The 14,698-nt window shown below is 28.1% G+C and overlaps 1 protein-coding gene across 1 annotated transcript in view; it reads right to left on the bottom strand.

Annotated features, from left to right (window-relative positions):
• pix (ATP-binding cassette sub-family E member 1 pix) overlaps positions 1–14,384 on the bottom strand; it is a 36,497-nt gene extending 22,113 nt beyond the window's left edge. Inside the window, exons 1-4 of the mRNA XM_075371843.1 lie at positions 14,241–14,384; positions 13,289–13,526; positions 7,716–7,931; positions 1,477–1,684 (exon numbers count right to left, since the gene is read on the bottom strand). Coding sequence (XP_075227958.1) covers positions 1,477–1,684; positions 7,716–7,931; positions 13,289–13,504 — 640 coding nt within the window. The 5' untranslated portion in view covers positions 13,505–13,526; positions 14,241–14,384. The remainder of the gene's footprint in view (positions 1–1,476; positions 1,685–7,715; positions 7,932–13,288; positions 13,527–14,240) is intronic.
• Positions 14,385–14,698: the final 314 nt, after the last annotated feature.

The raw sequence follows: 14,698 nt of genomic DNA, 5'->3' as shown, positions 1-14,698 counted from the left end.
GAATGTTCCATGAATTTTAGATGTCAATTTGACATGGCATTGGCACTGTACCATGAGCAGTTTAAAGAACTTCAAAAAAAAAAAAACATACAAATAGCAAACTTTTTTAGCAAAAGATTGGTTTTTAATTATATTTTTTTGTATTTTAGAATAAAATCAGTGTTACTAGACACAATGTCAATGTTTGAAAAGAAAGCTGGATGCAAAAATACTCTTAAGTAAAATATTTATTTAATCTACCATGTATTTCTAGTAAGTATTTATTGCATATTACTTTTTTTTCTACACATAACAACACAGTTCTTTATGAATACACGTAACACTTACATTTTTTCATAAAGGTAAGGTTTCCACAATTACAATTTTGGCATTTGCAGAATACAATCTGTGCAAATAGCAAGGGATTACCATATATGAAATAAGATATCAAAATATTACTAAACCTAAAAAAATTTAGAAATGCAAAATTACTTTAATTTGACCAGCTCTATTGTAAATCACGTATTTTGAAACAGTTCTCTAGCAACTTGTATAACAATCCCTTTATTTCTAATAGTCCTCAAACACTTCCCAAAAGTCATTTTCTTGTAGCTTTTTCTTATCGTCTCCAAATTGACAATAATTTCTTAAAAACAGCACAATGTTATAACTTGGAGCTTCACTTCACTTTTACTTTTGAAAGAGGAAAAATCATGAAAATATACTATGCTGGAATATAATATAATATATATATGCTGGATGCACACAAGAATATGGAATAATTGGCAGCATATTTGCCAAAAACAGAAAAATTCATCACCTGAACAGAGCTGGAAATGTCATGATGCAATAACCAGCAGTTACACTTATGCGATATTTTGTTTCATTACATTCTATTGCAGATCACATTTATCATTCAATTAGGTGTTTAATTTCCTAATACATCAACTCATTACTGAAAAAATAATCAATGTACTTTTAATCACAGTCCTCGTTAGCCATGCCTTCCTCATTAATTTCTAATAGTAATCTGTCTTTGGATCAGCTAAATATCAACTGTAATGACCCAGGTAATGAAAACTGGATACCCATTTGCAGTTTTTCAAAATGATGGGAACCGTTTAACGTGCCCCGCTTCTGGCCCGTCATCAAACCATTCTTCACAGCAAGAAATCTCATGTTTCTAGTGTCCACAAGATCTTACAGGCAACACAGTTGATTCCAAACTTGTCACAATAAGTATGGCTTTTAAGATCCTCATGAACAATTAAGTTAAATTTTCTGATTTTCAAGAGTGATATTTTATATATAATGTTATCATTGTGAAAGACTTAATTAAACTTCATTCAAAGATAAACATAAATGAAAAACATTTACAGCTACTATAGGCTAAGCAACAACTCCAGCAACTACCACCATCAGCATGGGAATACTTCAGAAAATACTTGGTAGAACATTTTTAGTTAAGCTTATAACAAAAGAAAAGAAAATATATACCTAATAGATCACAGATGACTCGTTGGTTATCTCTTTCATTTTTTTTATCAATTAACTGTTGCACAGTTCCTCTGATTGCTTTTGGAATTTGATCAACATATTGCGGTTTGATCAATGCTTTTAAATCATCTTCAAGAATTTTAGTAAAATAGTTTTGTAATTCTGACCCACGAAAGTGATTTAAGATTTCTGTCCAATCTGGTGGACTCTGAAAAAAAATTGTCTCATTACAATACAAATTATAAAAGAAATTTAAAATTTTAACGAAATTACTGTTTCAGCCCATTGGCTGCTTACATATACACATACAAATCAACATCACTTAGACAAAAATAACATTACAAAGCTTATTTCAGTACTCTAAATTAGTAAATCTAAACATATAGATCAATATGGTCATCTGTATATTTGCATGTACTAAAAATAACCTAAAACTAAAGAATTTTTAGTCCAATCAGAATGATTCTTTAATCAGTATATTTAATAAACTATAAATTTGATCTACATAACCTTAATTTTTTGGATTTGTGACAAACTCAAAATAAGTAAGATGAACAGTTTTAATCTCACCATAACATATCCAGCTAAGATATAAATTGATGGAAAAAAACACAGCCAGACAAGAGGGTTATTATCTGTGTATATGTAATGAAACCATAAACTGTATCATTATGTTTACTAATGATTTCACTAGGCTAATCAATAATCAATGCTGTAATATTATAGGATAATCAATGCTACATATAGTACATACTTCCTTACCAGTACTTTTATAGTAATCAAAACAAGCATATAATATTAGTTTTTTAAAATAAATTATCATGGTCAAAATATAAATTATCTATATGTCAATACACCAATAGATATATGATTCTATATACTAATGTTTTAAATAAAAGAAACTGCCTAATGAAAATGGTTTGTCTGCAGTTAAAAATAAAAATAAAAAAATTATTTAAGTAGTTTTGAATTATCAATTTCAGAGAAATACCATTTTATATATATATACATACATACATATTATTTTTTTATATATATATATGGTTTATTAAACAGCAGTTATCAAAAGCATTTATTTTATTATTTATATAAAAGCACAATGATTAATGCTTATAAAAAAGATTATGTATAAATACAATAACAATGAATATATTACTACAGTTACATCTCATTACTTCTATTTAGACCATTCATTCGCATTTTGAAAAAAAAAAAATTATTTACATTTTATCATATCCTATAACTGCACACGGGTTATGCTACATAGTTATATGATAAATACAGGCTACATAGTCATATTTATCATATAACTATGTATTATTTTGTTCAGGATTAGAATTTAGAGCTTTATGAACCATGACTTATGATATGAAGCATTATTGAGAATTAAAGGAAGGTTGGGAATTAAATTTTCATTTGCCTATTTCATAAAAATGTTTATGAAATGAAACATTTTTTTTATATATATTATTTTTTGATGTACATGTATTAAACAAAAAAAATTCCTGATTTTTGATTTTAAAACAAGCAATAGTTTGGTACTGCCATATTTTTGAGATAATTTAAATCCATAGTTAAGAATAAAAAATCTTCACACTCGGACAAAACTGTCAATAGTGCTTATCATTGCATGAAGAAATTATAAAAAAAATTAACATTTGGAAAAACAAATAGGCATCAAAAAATGCAATGAAAGAACTGCTGTTAATTATGAATTAAGAGATAACAGGGTTCAAACTTTCAAAAAGATGTTGACTTTTTCAGTCAACATCACCACATGCTTGTTCCCATTAACAATGTACAAAAAATATTTAAAGCCTATCAGTGAAATGAAGACAGTTTTGATAAAGGCATTGTAAAAGTAACAGTTATCAGGTTATGCAAAGAAAAAATAATTTATCTACCTTAAAAAATCACATTAAGAACTTCAGACTGCTATTGATTTTAAAAGTAGTGATACTACTTTAGTAGTTATGAAAAAATTAAGTTTTAAGCAGTGTAAAACTGAAAATAACAGGAAACTTTTAAGTGATAAACTGAAATTCAATGAAAGATAATTGAATAGTTCAAGGAAATTATTAATTACAGAAAAGCTAATGCTTCAAATTCTTTATTTGAGCAAATTATATATTTTAACTTAAGATTCAACTACATAGTCATAATCTGATGATAGCAATGAAGAAGTTACAGTGCCAAATAACAAATATGACTATTTAATAATAATCCTTATTATTAGAGAAATATCCTAATCTACAAAAATGGGTTAATTTTGGACATGATGTTAATTCGGAAAGCCAGTTCAGTACAGTTTACTATCTTAACAACATGATCATAAACATTTTTATGAAATGGGCAAATGAAAATTTAATTCCCAACCTTCCTTTAATTCTCAATAATGCTTCATATCATAAGTCATGGTTCATAAAGCTCTAAATTCTAATCGTGAAAAAAGTAAGATGACTTGACTGGCTGAATAAACCATATTCTGTTTACTTTTACCAATGCTAAAACCAGTTATATGAATTAGATAATATATAACTAAAAGAATATGTATCAGTTTGATTAACTTTTAGAAAAACATAGACATCAGGTTCTTAGAATTCTACCTTACCATTTCTATTAAACAAATATTTAATAGAGGATATGACAGAAAAATTTATTATGTATACAGTCTGATAGTAACTGCTTAAGTGTTTTTTTTTTTTATTATTATTAAGAATTTTTAAAAAACCAGTAGATTACGTTTAATGGAAAAACTAGTATAATATAATGAAATTTTTTTTTTAATTTTTAGTTTTTAAATTTAATTTTCTGACAACTGAAATCAAGTTTTTTGAATTAATCAACATTTGATTATCTGCAATTGGTTTAACCACAATGCCTATCAGAAATTTTTAACTTTTAAAGTTAAAAATTTAGTTTTTTCATCATCCATGATAGATTTTACTCCAGCCATTGCTACTTGAATGTATACTTGTTTTGTATAAGATAATGCTATACTATAGCCCATTGTGGATATGGTAGGACAATAGTTCATTGTGTGATATTATTAAGCAAACTATGAAGTTCAATTAAGTGTTTTCAGTCACTAAAACAACAATCGCATCTTATTTTTTTTTTAAATCTGAAAGGATAAAATGTAAAATTTATTGATTTTTTTTATGTCTAAGTATTTTTTTTTCTGTCTACTGTAGTTTTATTGAGTGTTTGTTAATGCATTACGCAGTACACATACTACTGTATGTATAATATTAGTGATGCTGAAAATATGTTATATTTTAATATGTATTTTGAATAAACTTCTGAATATTACTTTTACCAGGTACGTAACAGTGCAGAGTAGTGTACTGTATTTTATTATTTGCTATCTACCTTAATATAACAACACATGTACTATAGTACATGCACTGTACAGTACTCCAGTACAGTATTAGGTCATTTTAACACATACTTTTAAATATTATTTTTAGATCAACCACAATTTTGCTACTATAATTTAGGATTACTGCAATCATCTTCTCGGTTATTATCTAAGATAACTGGGAATTGGCTGTATTAATATTTATTATGCTAGTGCTATTAATATATTACTAGGTAGGATTTACTTTTCCATTAAAGACACTGAGTTTTCAGACTGAGTAGTAAGGTGTTTTCAGCACATTTTATTACAAGCTTGTACATATCGGTTCAACGCATTGTAGGTTGTAGCTTAAGAATTAGCAACAACAATTCTGATGTGAACAAACATTTAAAGATCCACATTTTGTTCTTTTTAAAAGCAAACAATTTCTCCAATACCAATCAATTTTTTTTCAAACTTTCTGGAACTTCTAATATAATAATTAAACCTTTCTTTCAAAATCTGTTGTTCGTTATACATGCCACATAGCAGAGGTAAAACATATTGAGTGCTTTTCTTACTTTTAAATAACATCAAATAAAGATACATATTTTATTCAGATATTTATACCATGTGTCCCACAAAGAGATATACAGTACACTTTTGATTTAGTTTCACTCGCTCATTCCCCCACCGATTCTACTGAAACATTACTGACCTTTTAACAAAGATCTTAAAAATGTTCTGCAACAACTTCAACCTTCTAGTAGTATTTATAGAAACAAAATGGGAAAAAAAAAAACATCAACTTCAGATAAAACACATTTTTATTCATTATGAAATAGCTGGTAAAAATGATTAAAAAAATTATGTATTGAACTGCTGTTCAAACTGAATAAAAGAAAATAACAATTAGTCATCACTAATTATCTAATTGTTTTTAATTATTCTATTTCTAATTATCAATTGTTTTTAATCATTTTAACCAGCTATTTTGTAATGAATAAAAAATTTGGTTTATCTGAAATTGATGTTTTTAAATGATAGCCACCATCTTGCTTCTATAAATACTAGAAGGATAAAATTTTCACAAACACTTTTAAAACCTTCATTAAAAGTTTCAACAGTATTGGCCATGGAATGGGCGAATGATATTAAATCAAAGCATATACCTCTTCATGAGATACATGGTATATATATATATATATATAATTTACTACTCTACTGCTAATCATGAAAAATCAGGAAAACAGTAATTGATGCAAACCATCCTCACATTTTGACACTTTTTTATTAAATCAAAAAAGAAATTAATAAAAAATAAAGAAACTCAATGTAGAATTCAAAATTATGTGTTTAATCATTCAGTTAATATTGCTGTGATAAAAGATATCAGTGCGACAATCTCAGGCTTACAAATTATTGTTATAATTAACTAACCACTATACCTAACCAATTTCCAATCATTACCATTTATCTAACCATCAAAAAGATCTACCTTCTAATTTATTTTAAATTAAAATATTTTCTACCACAAAAATATATAATTTCTGAGCTGATTTTTAAAAAACAAATAATATTATTAAATAAATCTAAATTTAAAAATCTAAATAAATCATATAGGGGAACTAATATTTTTTGATCGGGCTGTTAATACAAAGGTATATCGTACAATTCTACACTTGGTTACAGGACAGAAAAAAGTACAGTTTCTTCCAACAAGATGGAGCAATGTGTGACACATGAAACAATTCATGAGCATGTGTTCATGTAGCTTTTAAAGAATAAATTGTCAATAGAGGACTGAAGCTTCTGCTTTCCTTAAATTTATCTATTTGCAATTTTTTCCTTCAAGTTATTTGAAGAATAGAATTTCTGAATCAAATCTGACCCTATCGATGAACTGAAGACGAACGTTCAACAAGAAATCAACAGTATTGTCAACAAAGTTTTGCGGCAGCTGATTTTGTCGCAAAACACTCTGAAGTGCATCGCTGTACAATACACTACTTTGAACATCTTTTGTAAAAATATATGATAAATATGTAAACTTTTGCCAAAGTAAATATAAAATTTTCATTTCGTTCATAAATTGCTGTATATCCCAAATGTGTTTAGTCTGTAGCAGTTTGGTTTAAAGTTACTCACCTTGTGTGAACAACTTGTGTTGTTTAAATACTACTATTGATAACCACTTCTTTTTATTATTTATTTTCTAATTTGTGACACTGCTTCGGTTTTTTTTCAGTTTTCTAATATCAGTTCCTCTTGACATCCATAAATTAGCACATTTGTTAACTTCATAATCAGAATTCATTCCTGACATCATCTACACCAGTAGTTTACAACCTTTTAAGCTTTGCTTGACCTTTAGAAAGGCACATGAAAATGGCATACCTTTGTGTATGCCAAACTACAATTGTAGGGAAAAAATGGAAAAGAAATAAAATAATGCAAGCATACAAATTAAGTTTTGTTTTTTAAATTACACATCAGAAAACAGAAAAAAATGACGTCAAGTATTTAATAAATTTGTAAAATTATAAAAATTTAATGAGTAACAAACTATTCTGGTAGATTCAGAAATAACATAAAGAAAAGTGAAAATTGGTAGATATGTATGAATGTGATGTGTCTAAATCTAATTTAATACAAATCTGATGTATTTCAGTATCAGCTGACTCCCAGATTAACGGCTCACAATGTACCCCAAAAATCTTTCTGTGTATCGCACATTGATCAACATATTACAAACCAGCCTGAATAAACACTTATTATTCATTTCTAATGCATCAATTTTTACAACGATAGCAAAGATACAATAAATAACCTACTGAATATTTTTAACAAAAAAGTGGACTATCAACAACAAACTTTAGCCAATTAACACATCACTTACTGTATAACGCCCCAGATTTGGCTTCTGTTTACCAGCAAGAATTTTCAAAGCAGTTGATTTACCAATTCCATTGGTTCCAACTAAACCAAGCACTTCACCAGGACGAGGTATAGGTAATCTATGCAATTTAAATGAGTTTTGAGAATAACGATGGGTAGTGTCTTTTTCTAGATTACTTGGCAAATTAATAATTGTGATAGCTTCAAATGGACATTTCTAGAAAAAAGAAATCAACAATAAAAATATTTTATTAAAATTAAATAGTAAAATTAATCACTAAAAAAAAAAAATAAAAAATAATTTAAAAATACACAAATATAATTAATTATCAAACTAGACTGTAGACAATATTACCTAAAAAACTTTTTTTCTCTGAGCGCCCAACAAAGTGTTGTAATCAGCACCACAAACATGATATTTATAAAGTAAATAAATTTAAAAAGTTAACTTACAATTTAAACAACAGTAACACAACATAGATGGAAAACACCCATGACATAGTATGCAAAAATTGAAATAAAACCACAAAGAAACATAAAATTAAAAATGTAACTTAAAAAAAGAAAATTATCATCTGGCATATGCCATGTAGCATAAATAGATGAAAAAAATTAATAAATGAAAAAAGATAAGAATAATTAAATTTTTAATAACATTGATACATTGTTAACAAAGATATTTCGGATGTTAGCCCCTAGTTTATTAAACTTCTGACACAATGTCATATAACAAACACACTCCACAAGGATGTGGTGTGCCATTAGTTGGCAGTTGCAGCAAGCACAGTTATGTACATCGGTCTGATTCATGAGGTGTCCACGAGCAAGTTTAGTGTGCCTATTCACAAACGGCAAATAATGGTTATTCCTGCATTAGGAACTCCACGGTGACACAGTGTTCTGACAAAGTTTACTGTCAATGGTATCATTCCTTTCACTTTGCCACATGTTACGAACCACCCCCTCTTTAGAAAATAGACAAAATAGAACGTGATTAGTGAAAGGAGGCTACAAACAAGCCTCTTTTGCCGAACAATCAGTGCACTCATTGCCTGAAATTCCAATATAACTAGGGATCCGGCAGAAGCTCACAGTTGTTATGGTGAGTCCATTCAATGTTAACAAAAATTTCAGAGATGAAAAAGTTATTTTTTACAGGTCATTCTATCTAATCATGCACTAGTACAAAATGTAATAATGACACCTTACTATAGTTGTTGGATAAAGTCCCTATGAACATTAAAACATATTTGCCTATTTTTCTTCTTGTAAAGACTCTCATAAATAATTCATGTGGAATGTACTTGGTGCAATCACACATAACAGTTTGAAGTTCCTGAAAGCTTTGGAAGTTTCCCCGATTAACATTACTTTTTGCATAACCTCAGAAATAAAAATCCAGCAAACTTAATTCCAGAAAACAAAGTAGCCACAAGTCCTTAGAAATAATTTGATTCCTGAAACCTCTTGCATTAACTTCTGGACTGTCTTGTATGCATTGTCACACAATCTTGTTAAATCCAAGCATTTATAAATCTTCATCCTTGATTGGCTCTCCTATGAAATCATTTACATAATTGAATGAATGCCACTTCATTTATTGAATTGAATGCCACTTTTCAGTCTGTGGCAATAACTTTTTTAAATTGCTTTAACTATATATATGAGATGAGATTAAGCTTCTTATGAACTGCCTTGCGTGCAGTAGCAACACCAATGTTTTTCTATGGGGCCATCTTTTGCATGGACTTGCTGGGCTACATTGCATAGCAGCTCATATGTCTTGCAATTCCTTTTCATAGAGTACTGATGGTCTACCACTTCACTCATAGTCCTTTACCAATCCCATCTCCCAACTAAATTTCTTGATTAGCACTTTTACATTATGTCAATTAGGAACCGGTGTATCTGGAAATCTAATGGAAAATGGCTTTCACTATCTGTATTTATTCACCATTCTCACAGAAGAAATATTCGCTGTTCTAAAGTTAACAACATTCTGAGCCCATATGGAAAGACACAATCTAAATCGTTCAAAAGTGACCACACAAAAAACCAAATCTCATCTTTAGGTCACCAGCCAGACTGGCTCATGGAAGCAAACTGCGTACAATGCAGGATTACCAACCTTTAGAGAAAACACTACTTACAGCATATAGAATATAATCCCTCTACATATAATCACATTTATATAGGTGTATAATTACTCTTCAAATGGACTATATAAAGCAAATCCTTGTGACTTCAAAGAAGAATTCAAGGAAAAAATCTTAAACCTAACATGTAGTACAAACCAAAATGTAACTTATATAATTAATTAGATTACCACTGCTAGTATTATTACCAGCACCACCACCAAAAAGAATAATAACTTAACACAAAATGTAATATTAGAGCTGAATTAGTTTTATTAAGGATATATAAATTCTTTATAATGTAAATATTACAAATATAACATTTTATATACATATATACAAACATGAATGGTCAGTAAACCTATTCCAACAAAAATTTTCCCAACATCACAATTTTTTAACAAATATATGGTATTTTTTTAACTAAAAAAAAAAATATGGCCACAAAGTTCCTCTCCATGATATAATAAACAGACTCCACAGTTAAGTCATTAGGTAATAGTAAAGGCTGTTGAAAGGAGCTGCTTTCGTTGATGTTATTTTCACAAGTTCAGAAAGAATTTTTTGTAGTGTTAAGTTAAATTGGCAGACACAAGCGAGAATTCAATAGAAGAAAGACTTGTAACTAATGTTTGGATACATGAGCATACAGACGTAAATGAAAAAACTATATATTAAAACATAAGAGACAGATTCATTCAGAGATTTGGTAAGAAATCTCTATCAGTAATCTGATAGAAGAAATAAAAAAGCTTTTTCTACTGGTCGGTCTTCAATTTGAAACAATCAGGATATCCTCCCAGTCAATTGAATAGCTCTGATATTGTTGAGGATTCTCTTTACAATCTCCCTTACGTACGTCAACCAGGAGTTTCAGAACTAAATACCTCATTCAACACTTCAAAAAAAATAATGAAAAAAGATCCTGGATTAAACATTTTAAGCCTGCTCATTCTAATGAGCTTTCTGATCAGGAATCACTTAAGGAAAAACTGTTATAAAGCTCTTCTAAGGGATTTTCCAACATTCAATCAAGGAAACCACTTTTCTTCTTTGATGAGTGTGTCATTTACCTAATTAATATACCTTGGAACACATATTTTTGTGTACAGAATATCCCCACTTTTATAAAGAAATCCACCTCATCAAATGTAGACAACAATATCTGAAATGCATCTGATAGGACAATACTATTTTTGAAAAATGTTAACAGAATTTCATACCTTAACATGTTTAAAAATTATTTTATTGCTCAGCTTTGATCAACTGGAGTAGAATCTAGCTTTGACATTGAAGCTTTAGCTCATTATACACAGTTGATAAGGAATTTTTTAAATAAACATTTTAGAGGTCAGTGATAAAACCCTTTGGGGCATTATCAAAGAAAAATACCTTATTTTGCAACTAAGTAATGTTGGTACGCTAAAAATTACTATCAGAGACTGTTTGTATATGTGATCCTTTAACATGGAAATGAATGACTAAATGCACTGGCCACTGATAAAACTGTGCCGCCAGGGGAGGAGCACATATAGATGAAATTTAATTCTTATGTAAAAAAAATAATTAAATCAACTAGAAACAAATAATTCATATCTATTTCTTTATGTGGAAAGAGACTTCGTGGCCATGACTTAACATGATGAGGCACTCTACAAAACTCATAGAACAACATTACAAAATAATTACATAGGTAGTGTAATAAAGCAACTTGTATGCATATGTGTGTGTTTGTGTTATTATTAAAAAAAAATAAAAATTAATATTTGTTCTCAAGAAAATGAAAAAGTATTACACTAACCAAATAGTTTGTGTAATACAAATGTATTTCAGAATGAAAACACATTCTGAACAAATAATTGTTCTTTTTTTAAGTTTTTTTATCAATAAACAATTTTTACAAGGAAAAAGCTAAAATTTTATGTGTAAATGTAAAAAAATAAGAATTAATAAATAAATTTTTAAAAAAACACCACTGAATATGGGCTTTGGCTCAAAAACATTTTGAACATGAAAACATAAAGGTAAGAGTGTTCTATAATTCTGTACTTTGCAGAAGCTGAAAAAATATTATATATAAAGGTTTAATGTATTTGGTAGTATTATGTGTATTATATTTATTTTTCAACATAATTCCCACAATACCCACACACTTGTACAAATGTCTAACCATCTTCACAACCTCCAGATTTGGTTGAAGCAAATGGAATTACAAACAAAATATAAAAAATGCTTGTCAAGTAGTACTTTTAAAATTGAATAACAAAAATCAATAAACATTTCAGTAACATTATTATAAGTTATTCTGCAAACCAAACTAATCAGGTCTTCAGTAGCATGGTTCATAATTATTGAAAATCAGGAATTAATTTGTCTTTTTTATAATCTCTGAAGTTGATAAGGCCCATTCTTGATAGAAAGTAATCTTGCTACTTCTATCCAAAGTTCAACACTTATTTACAAAATACTGTCATTATCACTAGCAACATATCTATCAACTAACTCACCATTTATTGAAATTTGATTTGGTCATATTACTTGCAAAAGTAACATGATTTTTTTTCTGTATTTTTTTTATATATTCAACATAATAAAACAGATTAAAGCAAATTGCAGTGAGAAAATATTTTCTCAGAGTACTAACACAATGTTAGTATTCCTCTGCAAATCTTAAAGAATACTTCAGTAGCTAATGCATACACATAACGTGAGTCTTACAAAGGTTAATACATTCTTATAATTTCAAGATTACGTCTAAGCTCTACAAACATGTTCTTTTGTAAATAAAACTCCAATACCAGTTAATTACATATGTAATACAACATAGATAAATAATCCATCTGATCTAATTTTATCATCTTTAATAAGTCACCCTGAATTGTTAGGAGATTAATTTTCCTATATTGTATGTGGTCATTTTCTATAAATCACTAGTACCAATGAAAATAATAAACACAAAACAATTTGAAATATCTGTAATATTTTTAGGTAGGTATGTAAAGGTGTAATTGGACTAAGTGATAGCCAACAAAAATCATGATAAAATAAGATTGGGGACAAAAAAAATCCTTTTCTATTAATACTATGACAAAACTTCTATAATGATATAAATGTCTAACATAACTAAGTTTTATATAGTTATGATGCTCCCAATTCTTATAAATACAGGCTACTAGTTTCCTATGGACGAATAACAATAAAATATAAGACATTCTTTGTATACAATACAAAACAATTAAACATTCAACTAAACAAATTATTATGGCAACAGATATAAAAGGTACTTTCTCACAATGGACAGGAATATTTGTAAAATTACTCACCTAAACTTAAAAAAAGGTGACTGAATAAAAATCAAGGTTTAACATAGTAAAATAAATGAGATTTAATTACACTTGTACAGCTCAAAGTAATTACAACAGTTTTGGTATGTACTTACTTTAACACAAATACCACAACCAATACAAAGTTCTTCAGATATAGATGCCAATTTATCATTTGATGTCACTTCTATACAAAGTTTTCCCATTCGAACAACAGGACATGATTTTTTGCATTCTTGCCGGCAACGTTTGGGTTTACATTTATCAGAATTAACAATAGCAATTCTAGTTAACTTGTCAGTTTCTTCTGTGGCTTTACTGCCTCGTGGCATCTCTCAGGCCTTATAATTATTACTGCAAAATAATCAATATATTAGGAACATAAATACAGGTAACAGTACTTGTTAATTTTAATAACACAAATTTAAAGTAAAAAGTTAATTTGTTGAATTCTCACTTGAAATAAAATGAATTTAGAATGTTAGGTATTATCAAATCCATTTAAAAATAAAAATTAAAGTCCTGATCAAGGTTAAAAAGGTATTCTCGTTAAGCTAAAAAAAAAAAATTAAATAAAATGACAGAATACATAAAAAGGAAGTATCTTACAACAAAACACATCAAACCTTTTTCTTTTGATAGCACAACAAAAATAATGACCAAATATAATCATGTCTAAATTCCAAAAATTGCAAATATTTATATTAATTATTTACACACCTAATCAAAAGCTTGGAAGTGGTGGAAAAAATTTATTAAAAAAAAAAACAACCTAAATTTTTAAAAATGTTCTAATCATAATCGGATAAAATAAGAAAAATCCTGCAAACAGTGCTAAAATGTAGAAGAAAATATCATTTGTACGATACGATTAAAAAAATAATAGAAAATGATTTACCGTTATGACAAGTTACAGTGAACATAACCTAAACAGATTACATACAGTACCATATTTCGGTTACACAATATAACACGTAAACTTTATTTTGAAGGCAACTAACTAATATGCGTTACTATATCCGTACTAAAACGATAAAAAATCAGTATTAATTCTCTAAACAAAATTACCTGAACCAACAAGAACACGAAATCATCAACATCCACGCGGAGCCAAAACGACGGCAAATTAAAGGATAGTAAAGAGATACGTTGTTCGAAGAGTCCCAAAAACCAAATTTATAAACAAAAATTTCTCTACGACATTTTGGGTTACTAGAATTTAAATCAATGCTAGCCTGAAATCTCATTACTACTATCAGTAAATACGAAAAAGATTTATGATGAGTGAAATATTCTTTAGAGGTAATACAAAATCATACAAATAAAACTAATTTGTACATTTATCATTTTATTCAAGATTAAACTAGACTAAGTCAGTAGATGATTTTTTTATGTATTAAAAAATTAAAATATTTTTACTTTCCCAAAAGTTTATTTAAATATAATGTGTATTACTGTACTTGTGGGAGTGTTGGCAAAACTTCCAATTTCCAAACACCGTATGCACAAGTTATAAAAATAGTATA

This window comes from Lycorma delicatula, chromosome 7 (genome assembly GCF_047948215.1).
Source record: "Lycorma delicatula isolate Av1 chromosome 7, ASM4794821v1, whole genome shotgun sequence".
Taxonomy (NCBI): Eukaryota; Metazoa; Arthropoda; class Insecta; order Hemiptera; family Fulgoridae; genus Lycorma; species Lycorma delicatula.
The sequence above is the reverse complement of the archived record's forward strand: the minus strand, read 5'-3'. Positions and strand labels throughout refer to the sequence as shown.